Consider the following 23838-nt stretch of genomic DNA (forward strand, 5'->3'; position numbering starts at 1 on the left):
ACCCTAATCCTGCCCTCTTTGATCCAATATGCCCATAACACACTCTGCCTTTGCAGAGAGTAGAGTACATGACATGACAAATGTAGCAAAGAGGGTAATGCCTTCTCTTTACTAAGGCAAAACTTGGGTTTAGGTGAGCTGTACTGAACGGGACCTACCTACGCTCAGTCCACACACACACTAAATCTACTCTCCAGAAAACCCACATGTTTGATACATTCTACAATCCCCTTACTTCTTTTTTACAATCCTTTTGCTCTCCTCCACAGGATTCCATCTAACACTATCCTTTCACTTACCCATCATTAAACCCACAGACAACTCTCCTATCATACATGACTGCTGACAACCCCCATGGTAAGAAGACTCCTGTATACCACTACTAACACAACCTACAGAACTATTTTGAAATAAGGAATACTAAATCCCTCAATATATACATTGACCTCTTTCATTTCATTGCACAAATGGAACACACAGAACACACACGGGACCAGAGCCCTCTCAGATCTCCTCATACACCATAATGGCAGCTCGGTAAAGCTGCTCCAGTTAAATCCTCCACTATTCAATACAGCTACAGCTAACACAGTGAAGGCAGCTAGACTGCATGCAGATAACTTCCAGTAGCTATTGCCTGTCCCATGGGGGCAGAGTTAAGGTTGCATCCGTGTGCATCTTAAATCTGTATTTCCTGGTTGTCAGAAATTTATGGTTGAAATAGCTTTTCATAGAATTTTAGATTCCAAGGCCAGAAAGGACCATTGTGATCATATAGTCTGACCTCCTGTATAACACAGGCCATTGAACTTCCCCAAAATAATTTCTAGATCGTATCTTTTAGGAAAACAGCCAATCTTGATTTTAAAATTGTCAGTGATCCATCACAACCCTTGGTAAATTGTTCCAATGGTTAATTATTCTCATTGTTAAAAATATACATCTTATTTCCAGTCTTAATTTGTTTAGCTTCAGCTTCCACCCATTGAATCATGTTACACTTTTCTCTGCTAGATTGAAAATCGTATTTTAAAATATTTGTTCCCCATGTAGGTCTGTGTAGACAGTAATCAAGTCACCCCTTAACATTCTGTCACTGCCTATTGGGCACTGCCTCAGCTTCTCCTGACACCCTTTAGTTTGCTCTTAGTCAGGTTAGTTCCTGGACCCTCACCTCCAATTAAACCTGTTAGCCCTCACTTTTTGGGCTTGCAATCTCCTTCTGTCTCCTGGCAGTTTTCTTGGAGGCAGTCTGGTGCAGGGCTATCATCACTTTGCTTTCCCAGACCTTTCTGCCTCCTTTTCCCTATCCGTACTCTCCCCTTTTATAGCAGGTCTTGTTTCCTCTATTGGTTGCAGCTGTGGTTGCCTGCCTCTATGATATGCAGCTCTAGCAGCTGCGTGGAGTTGTTATCAAGCTCCTTGCTTGTAAACAAGAGAGACTCTACTGCCTCCCCATCCCACTCCATCTATGCTCAGGATGGGGTTTGTAGACCCCATTTACACCTTCTCTTCTTTTTGTTAAGCTAAGAATATTGAGCTCCTTGAATTTATCACTTTAAAGCATGTTTTCTAATCCTTCAATCATGATCCTGGACTCTTCTCTGAACCCTCTTATCAACATCCTTCTTGAATTGACACCAGACCTGGACAAAGTATTCCACCAGCAGTAGCACCAGTGCCAAATAGAGAGGTGAAATAACCTCTCTACGCCTACTCAAGATTCCCCTGTTTACGCATCCAATAATAGCATGATCCTGTTAGCCAAAGAGAGACATTGAATGCTCATGTTCAGCTGATTACCTACCATGAAGCACAAATCTTTTTGGGAGTCATTGCTTCCCAGGATAGAGTCCCCCATTGTCTAAGCATGGACTTCATTCTTTGTTCCTAGATCTATAAATGAACATTTAGCTGTATTAAAACACATACTGTTTGCTTCTGCCCAGCTTATCAAATGATCCAGATAATTCTGAATCATTGAACTGTCCTATTCATTATTTACCATGCTCCCAATTTTTGTGTCCTTTGCTGAACTATATTACTGATTATTTTATTATTTTATTCCAGGTCATCAATAAAAATGTTAAATAGTGTAAGGCCAAGAACCGATCTCCGCAGGACACCACTAGAAAACACACCCATTCACTGATGATTCTGTTTACAATTACATTTTGAGACTTATCAGTTAGCCAGCTTAACTTTTCATTTCATGGTTCCCAAAATTTTGAGTGTCACTGAAGTAGATGTTCGGGAAAGGAACAAGGTTAACTCTGTGTGAAAGTTTTTTGCAGGGTGGACTGATTTAAATCAAAGCAGTTTTAATCTTGATTTACATTTGTACCTTTTTGTTCTTTTTCTGAGGAAAGGTTGACCCTAATTGATTGAAAACAATTAAAATGTTGGTTTGCAACAAAATATAGGTTTCACACTAAATTTGATACTTCTTTTTGCTAGCTAGGAGACTACACTATGTCTATACACATTTATTTTACCAATTACATTGCTTAAATAGTTTTTCAGATTATTAATATTTTGCATTTTTTGCTATGTAAGAAAATGGCAAATAAAGCATTTATTTACTAGATGATTTTTTTTTATTTGCAATGGAAATAGCTCCATTTACATGAAAATTGAAATGTAACTGAAAATGCACAAAGACATAATTTAATGTTTTTAATTATTAGTTATATTTAACTACTTTAAATGTGCTGGATACATCAGAAGAGAAGTTTTTCAAAACATGTTCTGTATTTAAAACTAGCTTATTTATTAAACAAAGGAAGTGTTATCTGTAAAGCAATGAACTGAACTGATTGTTTCTGGTAACCATTTCCTTCAAGATTTTACAACTAATAGATCTCATCTGCTCACATCCAGTTTTTATTCTTAAAAGAAGAGGAAAATAAGCCTTCCTGTGTTTTCAACTCCCAATCAGTCTCTTAACTTTGAATGAACTATTTGCTGAAATGAACTAGTTAAATAAATTGAAATGAAGAAAATATATCAAAAGTTGGCTCAGTACTTCCACAAACTGGTTCCAGGACCTTAACCAGTGACTTCCACCAATTCAGTGGTTTTACTTTCTGTAAAACTTTGGTAGCAAGCATGTATATAAGATGTCATCATTTCAAATTTAATTTTAAATAGGTTTTTTTAAAAAGAAAAAATAATTTACATTAAAATAAAAAAAAAAAAAAAACAGATTTTTTTTGTCCATGAATACTGAAATTTATTTCCTGTTTTCTTAAATCATGGTTATAGTACAATTATGAATACTGTTTTAGAGCAGGTTTCTTAACATTATGTTCTCTAATGTATAGACGAGCTATGCATTTTAATTGTTAGTTAATTAAAGGATAGATGTTGCTGAAATTAATATAACAATATTAGCTCTAATAAATGTATTTCTATCTACTGTGAATATAAGGTTACTCTTTAAAGAAAATGTAGCACACACATATGCCCAAATATGTTACATTAAGAGAAAGTTGCACATCTTCACATTTTTGCCATCCTATAAATGCTGGCATCCAAGTGGCAAGTTAGATGACACTATATTTATATTGCTAAATTGGATTTCTTTTTCCTTAATGCAGCAAAGCACTGTACAAAATGTCATGAACCCTGTTCATGTGCTATATGATGCTCAAATAATTAAGAATATTTGCAAATCTTGAGCTTTCATGGTATTAAAATGAGTTAGAGTTTGTCTATACAGAGAAGTTCATTTAGATTACAGTAGGGTATGAATGTAAAGTGGAATAGCTATTCCTGATTAACTCCCTGAGTGGATTTTCTTAACCCAAAATAAGAATTCCCTATTACGAATTAGTTTAATTTTCTTATATGCTAATTTGAAATAAGATATTCCTATTCTAAAAAAACAGCGAGAGTCCTGTGGCACCTTAATGACTAACACATTTATTTGGGCAAAGGCTTTCATGGGAAAAAACCTACTTCGTCGGATGCATGAAGTGGAAACTTCAATTTGGTAGGTATCTATACACATGCAAGGATGGGTGAGTTACATCACAGTGAGGAGGGCAAGTGTTAAGGAGGTAAATTCAATCAGGGTGGATGAGGCCATTCACAACAGTTGATGAGGTGGTGTGAATATCAAAAGAGGGAACATTATTTTTTGTAGTGGTCTAGCCACTCCCAGTCTCACTTTAGCACTCCATCAAAAACACTTTTTTTTTGGTCAGTATAAGCTGCATTTATACTAGGAGGGTTTGCTGATATAGCTATACTTTTTCTGGTGTAGACCTGCCCTAAGTCTCTACACTGGTTACCGTTAATACAATATATATACTAGTGAATGCACACATTAAAGGAAAAGGTATATTGGTATATTAAGAATATAGTAAAAAAACACTGTGATAACAGGATAATAAATGAAATCTGACAATTTTGCAAAACCATGGAAAAATTGACCTTGAACTCTTGATACCTAAGGAACTTAAATCCAACTGCTCGACAGAAATTCCAAATTATATTTTTTTTTCAGTGACATCAGCACATTTTTCCCACTTTACCTACTAGATTTTATCACAGTCAGTTTCTCATTCTTATTCCTACAGGTTGTCTTCCTTCACTCTAATAATATTGCAAAAGTGGGAGTGAATGATTTCTGTGCAACAGGAGGAAACATAAAGAAGACATTATATAGTGGCATTAGTTTATTCAACAATCCTGTGAAATACTGGGAAATTCAACCTGCAACATTCCGTTGTATTTTAGGCAGAAATAGTGTGCAGCTTGGGAATTTCTGAAAGTGATACAGAAGTTTCCATATTCCAAAACTAACTTTAAATAGACATGTTATTTTGCTGGTTTTATAATACTTGAAATCTGTTGTAAAAGGGCAATTTTACACCATTTAACCAGTTTACAAAATATCTACTCTAATTTAGAGACTGTAAATTAGGAACACAATATACCGTAACAGTCCTTTGTTTTATTTGATAATGTTAAGCTTACATTTTTGAGTAAATTATGCAAAAATCTTGATTTTCAAGGAAAGGAGGACTCTTGGAAACTGAACTGGACGCTGTATTTTGACGTTTCCTATTACAGATTTTAAATTGCTTACTTAAATTTACAGGTTTTTTTTTCCCCTTTACAGAAGCAATGAAAAGCATTAAGTAAAAAAACCAAAACCTTTTCTATAATGACCTTTTTTCAGTACTGAAAATATTTTATTTAAAAAAGTGTATATAGAATGCATAAAAACATTGCGAACAAAATATAATATCGGCTTTCAATGATAAATCAGTTTGACAGATTTATCATTGGTAAAATAAATTGGCCAAGAGCAACATAAAGGTATGGTATTTAAAATTTGATGTTGATCTAGTTCTTCTAATGTCACTAAACCTGATTATATTTAGTCTTTTTAGTTAAATGAAACTGGTTTTGATACCTTAAAATTAAGACCTTAAAAACTCTTAACCTTTGAGCATTTATTCTTGCAACTATTTATGTCCATCAATGTTTTGCCACCAATGTAATTGTATGCACTCTAAATACTAAAAAGTAGCATTCAAAATTTATCATATGCTTCAAGCTTATTAGGTGCTGTTATTAAAAACCTCTGTAGGGCAGCACAAAAATAGTAACATTTTATCTATATAAACTGCAATCATAGTCTTTATTTTAAATATGATTCTTTTACATTTTTGACATTACATAAACCACACTGATAGTAATTTGTAAACTAAAAATACCCCAACATTGCTGAACACAAGCAGCATATAATGGAAATGTAATGGACATAACTGCTTATGTAGGATAACATGTAAAATATGCAATGCTGACAGTACTGTATAAAATGGATATTTTATATATCTATTTAGTGTATATTTGTTACTGGTATTCATCATAAGTTAAATGAACTTAAAGAATACCCTGAAATGTATGTCTTTTAATAAAAATGTTGGATTGAAACCAAGTTATTTTGTCATGCTTTGGTCTATCCTGTCTTAGTGGAATATTGATGCCATATAGAACATCATTTACCACTCAGTTTATTATTTTCTTAAATATTATTTTTGCAACCTATGTAGTCCCAGTACACAATTATAAATATTGATATGTATAATCTCTGAAGGTATCTCAAAGTAAACTTTTATAACATTTTTAACGTTTTTCTTGTACTTATTCTTTGTTTTAATTCTGCACATATTGAAGATCATTCAATGCTACCTTTTCTTTTACTAAATCACCAAGTTTGTTTTCTTTATTTGAAGTTCTAGTGGAAAAATGATGAAGAGAGGTACTGTAGGCAAGCAATACTACAAGGAAATTCAACAGCCCTCTCCACGACTTTTTTATCTGAGATGATACTCTAAAAGGTGCTTTGTTCTCTGAAAGTCTTTACATAAAGTCTTCTAAACATTCTCCATTCAGCACAATTTTTTATTTTGACCTCAACCCCCAGTCTTTTCTGGTTGTATTTCACAATTTTTGTGATCAGAAAAGTTTGTGGAATATGGGCAAAGCAAGAAATTCTGGCTAGTTTTCAGTGGGGAATAATCGGAAGAACTTCTGGAAACAGGTCCTGTTGGGCTTGGGATAGTAGAAGTGGAAGCTGCTGTTTGGAGTGGTGAAGTAGGTGGGTGCTGACAAATGGTTTGTGGGTGTGGCTTCAGCACTTAGTCTTTCCACACCACTCTCATCTGTTGTGCACTCCGAGAGTGAGAAACCAGTGAGAAACCAGTCAAGTGCCATGAGCAGTAGGGGAGTAGCTAACTCATTCCATTTAAGAGATGCTTCGAAGGAGCCAGAGCTGGCAGGAGTAAGGGAAGGAATAAGGAACTGGAGTAGTTGCAGAAGCAGAAGGAGAGAGCAGGCCTTCTCCTTCCCTTCTCTTAGCTCTCTCATATAGGGGCCACCAGAGTTTTAGTGATTTCACTAACCTCTCCTAAATGAACATAACTAAGGGTCATGCTAACCCTTCCTAAATGAACATGACTAAGATTACTTCATATATAAGACTTACAGGAATGATGACAATTTAAGATACAAGTGTGAAAGATAAGTGGATAAGAGTTTAGGTGGAATTAATGTATTATGTATATTATTCTCTCTCCAATTAGTACAAGGTGATGGTGCTTAAAACTTTTGCTGCTGTCACTAAGCGTAATTAAATGTGGCACCATTTAAAGCACTTAGGTATCACTACAGGTTATAAAAATACTAAAATAGATTAAAGTAGAAAACCCAATTAAACAGCTTTCTTAGAATATTGTTCAAAATAGAATCAAACATGTACAGAAACACAGCTGAATTACATTAATAGATTTTAAAGCCAGAAGGGACCATTATGATCAAACTAGTCGGAGCTCATGCATAACACAGGCAGCAGAATTTCACCCAATGAATCAGGCACATAACAGACTTATATTTTAAAAAATAGTGTGATTACGTAATTAAACACTGTATCATAATGCATACACATAAGGGGGCTGTATTAAGCTTGCACAGGCAACTTTACTTCTAGAATTTCCTAACTCTGAAAGCTTGACTTTGCAATGTCAATAATGTTGTATTAACATAGCTTTTGTGTGCAATTTCCTAGGCTGCTAAAAAAGCAAACTGAAAAAACCCACAAATTTCATCATATGGCATCATATTGACACCTACATGGTTCATCTTCACAGACTAATGCTACTTGAGCTGTCCAAGTAATTATGTTGTCATCTTCCATGTGGGTCAGCACTAGAGTGGGATGAAACACTTTCCCTGAGGGTTTCACAGGTAATTTCTGTCATCAGAGGAGCCGAGAGACTCAGAAACCTTGGATTCTATTCCAGGCTACCGAGAGGAGTGTGGCTAGCAGGCACAGACTCTTCTGCCTATTCCCCCTACTATAAGCTTTCCCCCTTCTGACCAATGCCCTCCAACGTGCCTCTGTCAGAGTTCTCTGTCTTCCCTACCCCTGGATCCTCATCCCAGTCTCCATGCCCAGCAAGTCCCAGTTCTCACCTCCACTTTGATTTTTCATCAGATCTGTCTCTGCTCTCCCCACATCCATTCTCCCTTGCCCCACTGGTTCCCAGTTCCTGTCATCTTGCCCAGGCAGCCCTAGTTTCCAACCCGCCGCTCCTCACCCAATCTCAGTCTCCCTGTGCCCCCAGATCACAGGCCCCCCATTATCCTCCTCAAATCACAGTCCCAGTCTCCCCTACATGACAACTCCCAGTTTCCCTTCTCTATACCAGCTTCATGTCCCAGGCTCTTTGCTCCAATCTACTTCTCCTGTTCCTTGTCCCCTCTGAATATGAAATCAGGCAGCTACCTCCCCCATGCTACTTGGGCCCAGCAGAAGCGATATTTAGACCACAGGAGAGTTTCCCTGCTTCCTGTTCCGGTTCCCTGATCCAGTTCTTGAGTGTCCTATAGCAATGAAGAGCTGTAAATACAGGGAAAGCCCTGCTCAGCCCTGGGCTGGAGTATGCCTAGTACGGACAGAATCTTCAGAGGTTTTAGTGTTAAACTCTAAGAAGTCTCTGCTGAGCATGTACTAACTCTGATTTTTCAAAGGCTTACAACTTGGGAAAATCGGAGTAGATTTTCATGGGGATAGCAAAGTGCACATCCTTAACTAAAAGGGTGCCCTCGCACCAAATTACAAGTCCCTGCTCCAAAATATAAGGGTCTACACCTTTTCAATTAAAAGGTCACTCTAACATGGGCAAAATAACCTTTTTCCCCTATCTTTGTTCCATGAAACAGCTGAATGTTTTAGCTGAAAATTTAAAAATATTAGCTCGAAGCAGACACCCAGCATGGGAAATTTCAGCCCAAGCAGTTACAGTTTTGCAATATTATAAGCAACTGAAACCAGAGTCCTATAATGAGATGTGTTAGGCAGCCTTAATAATAGGCAGCCTCACATATAATAATAAATGGTACAGAGAAGGTAGATGAGGAGTTTCTTTTCTCCCTGTCTCACAAGAACAAGAGGACAGTCAGTGAAGTTAAACGGTAGCAAATTCAAAACACACAAAAGGAAATACTTTTTCACATAAGGCATAATTAATATGTAGAACTCATTACTAGAGGATGCTGGGAGGCCCAAAGCTTAGCAGGATTCAATAAGAAAATGGACATTTACATGGATTACAGGAATATCCATAATTGTAAGAGTTAATGTTAACAAATTGTGGAAGCAATATTAAACCTCAAACTTCAGGGAGTACACCAAATCTTTTATTTTATACTAAAGTAACTATTGGGATGAGGAGAAGACATAATGTAGAGGGTAGATTATCCCACAGCTGTTTATGCAAGTTTCTCTGCAACTTTCTCTTAAGTATCTGACACTGGACACTCGCAGAGACAGGATACTTGACCAGAGGGAACATAGATCTGAATGAACTAGTATCAGAATTCCTATGTTTCCCATTGTTAGCAGAAAGCCCACCTCAAACAAGGTTCAACAGTGAACCAATAAAATCAATAGCTGCTAACCAGTTCTACAGCAAGTGGCTATTGCTGCTAACAATTAGCCATATTCCAGGTAAATCTTGATTATTAAGCTCTACTCATATGTACCAGAGGAAGGTGAATTTCTCTCAATCAAAACAAAATGCTGCAAGGAAAAAAAATCCCTGACTCCCGTTACAACCTGGCCTAGTCCCCCTCTAGACAGTCACCAGTCTGCTGTGAATAGATCCAAATGTTGAGTCTCATATACATCTAAAGCCAATTGGGTCTGGGCTGAATCTAGTCAGTGTTCCTAGCTCTAGGTCTCTAGGGCACACTCGCAGCCCAGGCTCAAGCTCATGTATGAGCCATTCTTTGGGATATGGGACTCCACAGTCCCATTGTCCAAAACCCCTAGAACCAGTACTTCTGACCTCCCAAGCCCACTAGTTGCTTCTGCACCTCCCCCCCGCCCCCCTCCGAGTTCCATCTAGCCATGAACACTGGCTTCTGGTTGAACCCCTTTGAGAATGTGAAAGGAAAGAAAGGAACGTAAGCTTAGCAAAGGACTTTCTTAACCATAGTCACTGTATTCTGAAAAATCACTAGAGAGTTACATATCATTGCAAAACAATAGCAGTTCCTGAGATGCACACCCTCCGTCCAGTCTAATGTCACCTCATCTGTGAGCGTGAGGTCCCATCAATGAGGCAGAGTCTATCCAGACTTCTTTCTCTCAGCCTATTCTTCTTGCATGCAGTGATAGATGACCTCCACTTCTCAAAGAAACATCCCATACTTAAATATAGTCTCTTTCCCTTTAACCATGTGATCAGCTTGAAAAAATCCAGCTCTTTGCATCTGTCAGCCTTCTGTGCAGAGGGCCTATCATTCCACAAGGATGGACTGGCTGTTCAGAGATGATCAAAAACAATGGCCTGGGACTGTTGTCTTCATGGCTTCCCAGAGATTATCCTTCAATGCAGTCTTGGCAAGTTGTTAATACTGCCAGTCAAATAATGTCAACTGACCGCCTATTATTTGACCACAGTCAAATATTGTCAATATTCTAGCAAGAATGCCCTGATATAGTTGGTGGCCTACCTTTCTGATTGCATCATGATGCAATCTGTTAGCAAGCCTATTTCAATGTCTTGATAACTCACTTTACTCCATACTAATGCTACCTGTTGAGAAAAAAGGTGAACTAAACTGAAAATTGAGGATCTTGATCGACTGAAATCTTCTAGAACAAACTTTGTAGGAACGTATATCTTTATTTGTATACCAGGCCATTATTGTACATCGTGGTTTACAAACCACATTAAACAAGTTAAATGACATAGTCCCTGTCCCGAAGAGTTTACAATTTACAGGAGTCCCCAAACTTCCAGCTGTGAGGGCCACACCACTCAGTCTTGTTCTTATGGTGGGCCGGGGTGGCTGGCTCACATCACGGGGCGGGGGCAAGGCTGGGAGGAGGAATGGCCACCACGTGGCTCTGCTTGGGGCTCAGAGCAGTGCGCTGGGCCCATGTGGGAGAGGGGTGGGGGAAGAGGTGGAGCTGGGAGGGTGGAATGGGCCAGCCAAAATGTGTCAGTGGGCCAGATGCAGCCCGCGGGCCATAATTTGGGGACCCCTGATATAAACTGACTAAAAAAAACTTACAGAAATTAACTCGGTGGAGGGAAAGGATGGTTCACAGTCATTAAATCTCCTCCCTCAACACAAAGAGAAAAGATATACACCATTAAGGTGCTTGAATAGTTGTCCTGCTGATTACCTACCATAAGTGCATTTACAAATTACTTTTCTTTTATAAAAAATACGAGAGTTCTTTGGCACCTTAAAAACTAACATTTATTTGGGCATAAGCTTACGTGTGCAGAAACCCACTTCGTCAGATGCATAACATTTTCTTTTATTGTTGCTACGTGCTTGTTATATTTCTGTTTAATTTCATTTTTCTTTCGTAACTGTTCAGAGTCAAATAACTAACTTCATTGCTAGCTCCAACTGCTCTGAGCATCTCATCATTGATCAATGGCTGAAGTGCTGAGGCCCATGCACTGAGTTAGCAGGGATCAGCATTGATGACTTGAAACAATGCCATTTCTCATCAGATGACAGAGAGTGTAAGTCTTCAGCTTCTAATATTTTCATGGCCTTATACAGTTCAGAATAGAAAGCCATTTTTAGACAAACACTTGTCAGGGATGGTCTAGGTATACTTGGTCCTACCTCAGTGCAAGGGATGGACTAGATGATTGCTCAAGGTTCTTTCCTGCCCTATATTTTTATGATTCCATGATTATTAAGGAATAATTATTGTTATTATTGCATTTTATAGAAGTTTATTTCATTGTGTTTCACATACTTATGAGTTAAAGTAACTCAGTTAAGTAACCTGATTTTTGTAATTAGGTATAAGTATCTATATAAAGCTAAGCCTATTGAAGATCATGAAGTCTTACTCTTTTTTGTTACTGTTGTAATAAATTACTGCTATAAAATATTTGATCATTTTGATATTATTTTAAAATATTTGACCAATATGTGACCAATCAATTAACTGATTATTTTTGGATAGGTCAAATGCCCAGCCCTACTTCAACGAGATGTCAAACCCCTTTCCTGGGCATGGTAGCTGACTGAAATACACCATAATAACCTTGTCTTAGATAAGTTTAGACACAAGTTCAGCACATGATACCAAATGGAGATCACAATACCCCATGAAGGTTACAATAAAAAAAAAATGGAACTCAAAATTATACCCAGACTTATTCCATTCTGTTACAAACCTCTATATGATAATCTGTTTATCTCTGCAAGCGTAAGAAGAATCTCAAACTCAAAACTCAGTAGTGTCAAACACCTACAAACATCCAGTAATAATTCCTGGAGAGTGGAGGGCAAAACATTGCCTTTATGTATCACACTTCTAATCAGCAACTACTAGTCCATGAACTGCTCAGCAGCTAACTGACAAAACAGTTTGAAATTAACCAATTCGTGATTAGTCCCACCTACAGCAATGCATCTTGGAGCCAAGCAGAAAAATATACAAAGAGTAGGAAGGAAACTGCCTCCCTGCCTTTGTTTGTCCACAGGCATAAGCGCTGTCAAAAAGCTGAAGCATGCCTGATGTAAATCCTTCTTATTTCTATTGATGCTGTTCTGTTGGACCCTGCCAGCCAGATGTCTGTTTAAACATAGTAATCTCTTCCTTTTATTTAAATGTATTTCTGACAATCAATCAATTCTCCTCGGTCCCATATTCACCAAAATACATAACATTTCTCTTGTAGCACACATTGTTTACATGTGCTCTTAAAACAGCCTTATAAAAGGATTGTAGATCTTTTTCCTTTGCTCTTCCCCCCCCCCCCACCCCCAAATTTATTAATTCCTTCGAGCACAAGTTACCAAAATTCTACCAGAGGATGGCAGCCTAATCCCAGTATATCAAACAAAGCATGCTCCTCTGGAGAGTAAGAAAAATCAGTTAATGCAGTAAAAAACCCAAAATCAACTGTACTGTAGCAGTCAAAGCAGCATACATCACTTAAACAAAGGCTTTAGGTTCATTGGACAGTGTAGCCTAGTTTTACAGTACTGGACCAGGATTTAGGAGACCTGGATTATATTCCCAGTTTTGCCATTAGCCTGCTGGGTGACCTCGAGAACACATTTTGCCTCTGTGTCTCAGTTTCCCCATCAGTAAAATGGGGATAAAGATACTGATTGGCCCTTTTATAAAGAACTTTGTGATCTAGTGATGTAAAATGTTATAGAAGAGCTTAGTATTAATAATAATCAAGTAACAACACGTTTTAAATAAAAATACACAGAAAACTAAATTTGAGTGGTGGGGTCTTGATGTCCTGTATTCATTACAAGTTTTGAGTGATGACCATTTGTCCTTAATTTTCCTAATCTTTCTTCCTTTCCAAAGTTTCTGGATATGTTTGTACCTATCCGTGATTTACACAAATGTTATCCTTATAGTTTATCCTTTTATAAATAATTAGAAAGAAGCTCCTCTTTTGTAATCTAAGTATGAATTCTAAACAGAAGTTTTAACTGAAGAGCTGTAGGAATTTCAAATTGAAATATATATAATGAGTTTTTGGTTTTTTTTAAGATTTATTCAGCCTGGCTCACTGTTCCAAAGACTGAAGAATACTTTATTGTACGTGAAAATGCAATGTACTGTTTAGAGAGATATAAAAATATAAAGCACTTCACCACAATTAAGCAAAAGAAAACACAGAAGCATAGGTGAGTGGGAATTTTTACATATATTTATGTAGTGCTTTGCTTGTTATAACTTAAAGTAATAATTACTTAAAATGAATGAAAACATAACTCATTGTTTTTTGACATTTGTTTTGTTCAGAAAGGTTTAAAAATCCATGGGTTTTTTTTGTTTTTTCTTTCTGGGGAGACTTGAGGTTTGAGAATGAAGCTGCTAACAGGAAACATATGGAAAAGCTCTGCAGTAAATGAAAAGTTGGCTTGAACTACATGTGCCACGTATCACATACCAGTGTCTCAAATAATCTGGTAAGAAGTTTATAACATTCACCTTACATGCTCAATGAATCACCTGAGACTGAATATATATAGCATGTGAAATTTAAGTATAAAAACAAGCAGAAAAGCTGATAAATTATTTAAAATTCCAAAAGTAGCAAACATTTTAAAAAAGAATTGTTATCCAGCGCTACAACTCACTAACTAGCTGGGAAACAAAAGTCTTGAAAAACATCCCATAAAAGATTAGCTCAACAACATATGCTGCCAAAAGACAGACTTGTTGCAGTTTGTTTATAAAATGTGAATAGTTCTGTACAAAATGTAATATTGAAATTATTAACTATTATGCTGCTGGGAGAGATGGGAAGCTGAAATGCTTTTACCCTGAAGAAAAGAAACATTCACCAGAACAACTAAAGCTATTACTCCTCTCTCTCTTTGATAGCATATTATTTAGAGCATGTCCACCTACCATTATAAAATACAAGGAAGTAATAACCTTACAACTGTAAGTCCCCACTTCAGCAAAGCATTTAAACACATGCTTAAGTCTCATTCAAGTCAATGAGATTTAAACACATGCGTGCTTAAGTGCTCTGCTGAATAGGGTTGGACCCCAGCATGTACTTAATTGCTTTGTTGAACTGGGGCCTAATTTAATTAACTTTTGTAATTCATCATCATTCCTGTTGTCCTAAACTGGCAAACAGGAGGTCAAGAGACATGACCACACCACACCTTAAGCTGTGTGTGTGTGTGTGTGCGTGCATGCATGCACACGCGCATTGTGGGCACCGTATATAATTGTAGTGCGCTTTGGTGGAAATGATTTGGGAACATGTAAAGGGGTAGCCTTAATGCTTAGAGCTAAGAGGGACTTGAGAGAGATCCTGGAACTTTTTCCAGGAGTAAAAATTGTATAGTTGGACACACTGCAACACAGGGTGTGGCGGGGAGCTGTGAAGACCCTCCAGGTCAACAACATAAGGGGGTTTATGAATAGGGGAGTGGCCAAATTCATCGGGGTCATATGGGAGTTGAACTACCCCTCCTCTTCTTTTTCTACATTACTGCCAGTTTTGTTCAAGTTTTATTCACCTACACTGCACAAAATGCAAAAGACAACAGATAGAATAAATGTCTCCCTTTTTGTGAGACAAAGGGAATAAGGTAATATCATTATTGGACCAACTTCTATTGGTGAGAGAGAAGTTTTTGAGCTATATCAAGCTCTTCCTCAGGTCTGGGAAGAGTACTCAGAGTATCACAGCTAAAAACGAGATTGATCAGATAGTTTAGCATAAGTAGTTAGCACATGTTATAAGGGACCATTCAAGGTGAAGATGAATGGTCCCTCAGAATATGCATTAACTACTTATACTAAAGGATCTGATCGATCTTATTTTTAGCTGTGATGCTTTGGGTATCTTTCCCAGACCTGAGGAAGAGCTCCATGAAGGTCCGAAGCTTGTCTCTTCTTCTTCTTCTCCTTTAGGCTGCTTTTCCTGGTGAGAGTCCCAGTGGCAGCATGGAAAGTAAGGATGACCAGACTACCCTTTCTTCCGCAACAGGTTCCAGCTCCTCCTGGGGGATTGCCAGGCATTCTCAGGCCAGCCAGGAGATATAATCCCTCCAGCATGTCCTGGGTCAGCCTTGGGGCCTCCTCCCAGTGGGACATGCCTGGTATAGTTCCAAAGGAAGCCTACAAGGAGGATCCTTATCAGGTGCCCAAACAACCTCAGCTGACTCCTCTCGGTCCGGAGGAGTAGTGGCTCTACTCTGAGGCTCTCCCAAATAGCCAAGCCCCTTAGCCTATCTCAGAGAGTCAGCCCAGCCATCCTGAGGAGAAACCTCATTTCCGCCACTTATACCAGCGATCTCGTCCTTTCGGTCATTACTCAAAGTTCATGACCACAGATGACGATGGGGATGTAGACTGATTTGTAAACAGAGAGCTCTGTCCAAAAACTTAGCTCCCGCTTCACCACCACAGATCTCTACAGCGCCTGGATCACTGCCACTGCCAGACTAATGTGTTAGTCAATCTCAAGCTCATGCTTACCATCACTTGCGAACAAGACTCCTAGATACTTAAATTCCTCCACTAAGGGCAGCTGTTCCCCCTTCACCTGGAAAGGACACTCCACTTTCTTCCAGGAAAGAACTATGACCTCCAATTTGGAGATGCTGATTCTCATCCCAGCTGCTTCACACTCGGCAGCAAAGCATTCGAGTGTGCATTAGGGATCACAGTCTGAAGAAGCAAAGACAACATTATCTGCAGAGATGCCACTTCCAAATCTCCATACTGGATATACCTCTCAACTCGGCTGCGCCTTGATATCTGTCCATTAAGATCACAAACAGGAGTGAGGACAGGACACACCCTTGGCAGAGTCCTACACGCACCTTGAACAAACTCAACTTAATGCCAAGAATGCGGACACAACTCTTACTCTGGAAATAGGGGGACTGGATAGCATGCAGCAGTGGCACTAGCACCTCATATTCCTGCAGCATTTCCCACATGACAACTTGGGAAATGCGATCATAAGCCTTCTTCAGGTCTACAAAACAAAGGTAGACTAGGCTAGCAAACTCCCACAACCCCTTGAGTATCTGTGAGAGAGCAAAGAGCTGGTCCGATGTTCCACGTTACAGACAGAAACCGCATTGTTCCTCCTGAATCCAAGGTTCAGCTAATGGGCGTAGCCTCTTCTCCAACACCCCGGGATAGGCATAGGCTGAGAAGTGTGATCCCCCTGTAGTCGGAAAGAACGGTTACTTACCTTGTAACTGTTGTTCGAGATGTGATGCTCGATATGTGATGTTCGAGATGTTTGTTCCCAATTAGGTGTGTGTGCACCACATGCACGTGTGCTGGAAATTTTTTCCCTAATGGTACCTGTAGGACCGGCTCTAGCGCCCCCTGCAGCAGTGCGCGTATATGCCCACAATAGGCTCTGCTTGCCTCCGCTCCTTCAGTTCCTACTTACCAGATCTCTGACTGAGGGGAAGGAGAGTGGGTGTGAAATGGACATGAGCAACACATCTCGAAGAACAACAGTTACAACGTAAGTAACTGCTCTTTCTTCTTTGAGTGCTTGCTCATGTCCATTCCCAATTAGGTGACTTACCAGCAGTATCCCTGGAGGCAGGAAGGAGTTCATGAACATGAGGTTTGTAACACTGTTCTGCTGAAGCCAGCATCGTCCCAAGCTTGCTGTGTGATGGCACAGTGGGACACAAAAGTATGTACTGATGACCTGGTGGCAGCTCTACAGATGTCCTGTATTTGGACATGCGCCTGGAAGACCGCTGAAGATGCCTGGGCTCTTGTCAAGTGCACCATCAGGAATGTTGGAAGCGAGGCTCCTGCCTGTTCATAGCAAGCTGGAATACAGGTTGTAATCCATGCCGAGATTCGCTGCTATGACAATGGTAAGCTTTTCATCTGTTCAGCAATCGCAATGAAAAATTGCGTGGAACAATGGAAGGATTTGGTTCTCTCAATGTAGAAAGCTAGAGCTCTCCTGATGTTTTGAGTATGCAAACGTCTCTCCTCACTGAAGTTGTGAGGTTTTGGAAAGAAGACCAGTAGAAAGATGTCCTAATTGACATGGAAGTGGGAAATCACCTTCGGCAGAAACACTGGATATGGACATAGTTGAACCTCGTGTTTACAGAAGATTGTATAAGGAGGCTGTGAGGTCAAGGCCTTAATCTCTGAGACCCACCCTACTGATGTAATGGCCACCAGGAATGCCACCTTCCAAGACAGGTGCATGAGGGAACACGAAGCTAAGGGCTCAAATGGTGGCCCAGTGAGTCTGGAGATGACCAGATTCAGATCCCAATGCGAAGTTGGGCCCCATACCAGTGGGAAGAGCCTTTCCAGGCCCTTGAAGTAACTGGCGGTCATCCCATGCAAGAAGATCGTTCTTCCTCTAATAGGGAGGTGAAAAACCAATATGGCTGCTAGGTGCACCTTAATCGATGAGAAGGCCAATCCTTCTTGCTTCAAATGGAGCAAGTAGTCTAAGATCATCTGAATAGGAGTCTCTGTTGGGGAGGTACTGTGATCATCTGCCCAGCAGGTGAAGTGCTTCCATTTGGCCAGGTAGGACATTCTGGTGGACATCTTTTTACTCTAGTAAAATCTGCTGGATTTGGGCCAAGCAGGCTTGTTCTTCTCCATTTAGCCATGAAGCATCCATGGTGTCAGGTGCAGGGAGGTCAAGTACAGGTGACGCAGATGACCATGATCCTGGGAGAGAAGATCCAGTCACAATGGGAGTGTCCGCAGGCAGGTCGCTGATAGTTCGAGCAACATCCTTAGCCAAAGTTGTCGTAGCCACACCAGGGCCACCAGGATGATTTCACTCTGTATCTTTTCATCTCTATGAGGACCTTGTGGATCAGTGGTATTCGTGGCACAGTGTACATGATATCCCCTGACCAAAGTAGGAGAAAGGCATTTTTCAGTGAGCCATCTTCAAGTTCCTGCCAAGAGCAGAACTGCTTCTTGTTCTCTCCGGTGGCGAAGAGATCCACTTGGGGATTACCCCACCTCTGGAAGATTTGACTGCTCACCTCCAGATGGCAAAAGGAGCTGCTGAGGCGGTCTGTTAATTGTTCCTGACTGCCAGGAAATGCACTGCTTCCAGGTGAATGTTGTAAGTCACACAGAAGTCCCATAGACATAAGGCCTCCCGATATAACTCTGAGGACTGGAACCCCCCCCGCCTGTTGATCTAGTACATCAAGGCCATGTTGTCAGTGAGTATCTAGATTACCGTGTTGGAGTGCTGTGGCGGGAACATGATGCAGATCAGATAGATTGCACTGAGCTCTCTGACACTGATATGTAACACTAGTTCTCGTGCGATCCAGATGCGCTGGGTCCTGAGGGTCCCTTATCCTAATTCTGAGGCATCTAAAACCAATGTCAGTTGCGGGGCCTCAAAAGGTACCCGTGAAAGCATATATTGCAGTCTTGTCCACCATGACAGGGAGGTAAGTATCCACAGAGGGACCATAAGTATCATGTACAGGTAATGCCTGGACAGGGAGTACACCATCGCCAGCTACATTTGGAGAGGTCTGAGGTGCAATCTGGCATGTTGTACCAGGTAAGTACAAGGTGACATGTGACCCAGCAGGCTGAGGCATACTCTCGCCATGGTGAGAGGGCAGACTGATATTCAAACTCCTTGGCTGGCACATAGTATTTCCTCTCCACCTGCCTGAACATGGGGGACAAGGAGGCTGGAGTTTGCCATAGTGTCTTGGCCAATTTCACCACCTCTTCTTGCATAGGGAGGGCCATCCTGGATGGAGCTGCTGTTGCCAGGATCCCAAGGAGCTCATTGACAGGCTCATTCAGTTCTTCTATTTTAAGGCCCAGATTAGATGCTACTCTTTTAAGCAGTTCCTGATGAGATCTGAAATCATCCAGCAGGGCCGCAGTGGAGGGTCCTGCTACCACCTCATCAAACGAGGATGAGGAAGAGGCTGGCAGCTGCGGCGAATTGGGATCCTCTCTCCTAGCTGGGGTGGCTCCTCCTGGGCTTGAGGTGGATGACGTTTCTTGGTCAGACTGCACATCTAAGTGCAATACCATACCTTGGGGCACCGAAGATCTCAGTACCAAGGTTCCTCCCACTGAGTAAGCGTGTCAGACTACTGGGGAGAAACCCCCACAGGTTCCAGTATTGCCATGGTCGGGGCCACTGTCCCTCTGGCTAGGCCCCCATCGGTGGCATCATAGAGAAGCCGGGTGCCCGGGTCAAGGGCTGTCCCATTGGCCGTACCACTTCCTCTTCTTCTGAGACAGAGGAGCCACTATCAGGAGACCATAGTGGCACCGATACCAATTGCCCTTCGGTGCTGTAACGCATTTGCTGGTGCCCTGAGCGTCAGGCATCCTGGGACTGGCTCTTGTCCTTGTGCTTTTTATGAGGACTTGGAGAGCAGGGTCAAAATTACTGGGATCCTTGCCAGGAATCTGGAGACCAGCGGCGTTTCGGGGATCGGTAGTGATGCTCTGCTGACCAGCGCCAGGCACTCGGAGATCAACGATGGGAACCCAAAATCTTACTGCGCAGCTCCAGCGAGTGGTGTTTCTAGTCGGGAGACCATCTACGCGTCGGTGAGCAATGCCTGGGAAACAGGGATCACTGTGTAAGTCTCAAAACAAGTTTTCCCTTTGATGAGCTCTCTAATAGCGTCAGTGCCAAGACCCGGTGTGGAGGTCCTCCTTCCGTGGGCGTTGGCGGTATGGGCATAGTCAGGAGGTCCTTCGCTGCTTGAAAGGCCTTTGGGATAGTTCACACTGCCAGATGACAAGGCCCTTTACTGCTCCCCAAAGTCAGTGGAGGGCCTGTTACAGGGCTCAAAGCGCGCAGAGGCGAGGGACCTCCTGGGGGATTGGAGGCCTGATGAGGGTATCGCCTGGTTCCCCGCACCCTTCTTTTTACTGGCAAGCGTCTTCTTCAGCCTCTTCTTTGGCACCAGGTATGACAATTGGTGCTGGGAGAGACTTCCGCACCAAGACCGAGGTGCTTAGAACCAAGTCAGAGCGATGGGCTGGGACCAGTCTGGGAAGGTGAAGAGGACTGCCAGCAGCCCTCTCAAATAGGCGGAAATGATTAAGGAAAGAATAGCAACCTGCACTCTATGATTTACTGCCATGCCCTCCCAGATACGTTAAGTGAATACAATTGCAGCCTAATTAAACTACACGCACTGCATTTTGTTTTTCTTCCTCCATAGCTGGGACAATGATACATTCTGAGAAATAAGTTTATCAAGAATACTTTCAAAAATGTATATTCCATGCAGGCAGCTAAATAAATATGCACCAGCCAGTGAGTAGACTAGACTTGTCCCTTAATTGGGATGCTACACTTCCAGAAGGGCAAGGTTTGCTGGCTTGCATGATATCCAACCTCCCTCTCTATCACTGTCTTCAGCATTAAGATCAATCCTGTCTATGCAGAAGGAAGTAGGTCTTTAATTCTGTCTTTCCCATGAACGCAACCACACACCATATAGTAATATTTAGTCTAAACTCTCTGAAATAAGGGGAATAGCCACAACATTTAGTTTTCATGTAAGAAGCATTTAGCTCTTACCAAGTATTTATACATTTATACAGCTCAGCAATACAGTATTTAAAAGATGAAGTAGTTGGGAAAGGATGAACTAATTATCTACATTTGTAGGCAGCATACAGACCACTTTCTTCCTTTCTTCTGTAGATTTAAACCTGAAATAGTATTTTTTTTTCCTGCCTCAGTTGCATTTTCTTTCTTTTTGTTAGGATTAGGGTTCCTGCTGTAGAATCTCAACTTTAAATGGGAGAGTAGACATGTGATTCTTCCCAAAATAACTGCTAATGTTTCTCAATGCAATTACCTGCTAGAAGTTGTAATGATTTCTCCCTAAATAATGACTGTTTTACTTTTGCAAAAGACTCAACCTCAGCTGTCCTAAAACTTAGAAACCTATGTCTAATCCTGAACAATGATCCAAAACATACTTTCTATTGCTTGGATAAGACAGAAAGAAAGAAAAAGAAAAAGCAAGCAACCTTATGTAATAAATACCTTTGTTAACATTTTTGGCACTGCCAGTAGGTACAACACCAAGCTGTATCAGAGCATATAGTAACACCAGAAACATCTGATGCAAATCTAAGCACTTGGCAAAATCCTACCCTTATTTGGAACAGCCAGACAGGGAATGGAGGCATAACAGTGCCATGTGTCTATTTCCAAAACACACACACTGCTTGCAGAGCACAGAAAAGGTCACCATCATAAGATGTTGCCCACTGCTCCTTTGAGTAGGAGCAGCAGTTACACACAGCTAACAGTATCAGCTGAACAGCTAGTTAAATAAGGATGGGAAGTGCAACAAGTCTATGTGCTTGCTGATTATACCTTCTAATGATCTAAGCAGTAGGGCAGATCCTGCTCTGCTGCTTGCACAATGCTCTTTACCCTCTTCCCTAACTCAATTTATGCAGAAGACGGCAGGATTTGGTTCACAGATTTTAAATATACATACGTTTTCCAACTCTTCTGAGCTACACATTACAAAACTTGAGTAATTCTAGAATGGGGGGTGAGGGGGAGAAGAGGAGAATGGAAACTCTCATTCATTCATACATGCTGCTTTTCCATTTCCTCAAATCCATGTGTATTTTCTCTGCAAACCCTGTTTATGTTTTATACAAGTGATTGCAAGAAGGTCAGCACTACATAGAGATAATGAACATAAATATAAACAGTAAAAAAAACAGTCTCTGGTTTTTAATATGACAAGAATTAATAAGTTCCAGATATTTTAAATAAGTTCCTTTGTAATTTTTTATCATGCTGGAAAACAAACTGAAGCAGTCAAACTAAATTATTCAACCAAAAGGAAAGCATAGGCGTGTAGGACAAACTCTGCAGTTAGAGACAAGATGGGTGAGGTAATATCTTTTATTGAACCAACTTCTGTTGGTGAAAGAGAGATGCTTTCAAGCTTACAAAGACCTGAAGAAGAACTCAGTGTAAACTCAAAAACTTGTCTCTTTCAGAAGTTAGTGTAATAAAAGATGTTTACCTCACCCATTTTGTCTCTCTAATATCCTGGGAACAACACAGCTACAACACCACTTCAAACAAGCTATGCAATTGTCTTTCCTAAACAGCGAATTAGCAAACAAGAGTTTGGAGCAAACACCACATGCTTCAGATGTCCCACATTTCACAGGACATCCTGAATTTCATCATATTTATTCTCAATGACTTATCAAACTAAAGTCCTCCCTTTCCTACAATCTAGAAACGCCAGAATGTCAAATTTTCTCCAATTAAATAGCAGTTAAGATGGAAAGATAATATTTTGCTATCCCCTTGAATGAAAGCACTATAAAGGGAAGTCATAGTGAACAAATTATGGGATTTGTCTTTTTTGTTTCTTTTCCCTGAAGCCATTTTGGGAAAGAGCGTTTGCCATTGATGGGAATGTGAGCAAGAACAGGGCCTTGGACAGGTAAAGGGGACTTACCTGCACCAAAGCTTAGATGTGTATTATGTTTAAAGGCCAGATAACCATAATCACTATCTGAAGTTGTAAACCTTGCATATGCAATGACATTGTATTTGAATGGACTGGCTGTTATGCCTTTACACAGGCAGTTTATTGACTTCCTTAGATGCAATCCATTTGGCTATTTCTTTCTGCTGCTCTCTCTTGGAAAGATTAATATACTTGGGAGTTATGGGAGGCTGTCTGCAAATATGTAGTTTTACTAATATACACATTTGATTTGTTAAATGCCCAATTATGGAGATGTACATGCTTGACTATGGAATGTCCATTTCCAATTGGGGGTGGTAAGAATTTTGGCTGATAGTGGGCAAAGCACTCACATCACCAATCTGTATTTAATTTCATGCAGGACAATATTTTGTCATTGGCCTGAACAGCTCCTGATATTGTATCCAGTCCTGTTTTTAATGCACTACACCAGTGTTTCTCAACTTTTTCAGGTTGGTGACCCCTTATTCAAAGTCAAAAATGTTCGCGACCTGCTTACATTCACTATAAAAGAATAAAATATATATCTATGATGATAATGATAAATCTATATAATGGAACTACTATTTCTACAATTAATACATCTGAACTCAAAATCTTTAATGGTTATGGCCACCCCAAAGTTATTCCGGAAATTTCAGTTTATTTGTCTAAGAATTAAAATTGTTTTTTCCAACACCTCACTACTCCCTTTATTGCCTTTTGTGCAACCCCCCAGTTCAGAAGCACAACACTAGACTCCTTATTGCCTCTGAATCTATTTATCTG

General features: G+C 40.2%; 2 protein-coding genes across 2 annotated transcripts in view; one reads left to right on the forward strand and one right to left on the reverse strand.

Moving 5' to 3' along the window:
• ASPN (asporin) overlaps positions 1-6048 on the forward strand; it is a 36174-nt gene extending 30126 nt beyond the window's left edge. Inside the window, exon 8 of the mRNA XM_067568162.1 lies at positions 4584-6048. Within this exon, the coding sequence (XP_067424263.1) occupies positions 4584-4775 (192 nt within the window). The 3' untranslated portion in view covers positions 4776-6048. The remainder of the gene's footprint in view (positions 1-4583) is intronic.
• CENPP (centromere protein P) overlaps positions 1-23838 on the reverse strand; it is a 280800-nt gene that overhangs the window by 170306 nt on the left and 86656 nt on the right. The window lies entirely within an intron of this gene.

The sequence above is a fragment of the Emydura macquarii genome, unplaced genomic scaffold, assembly GCF_026122565.2.
Source record: "Emydura macquarii macquarii isolate MOO-44397 ecotype Brisbane River unplaced genomic scaffold, CSIRO-AGI_Emac_v2 contig_2846, whole genome shotgun sequence".
Classification (NCBI taxonomy): domain Eukaryota; kingdom Metazoa; phylum Chordata; order Testudines; family Chelidae; genus Emydura; species Emydura macquarii.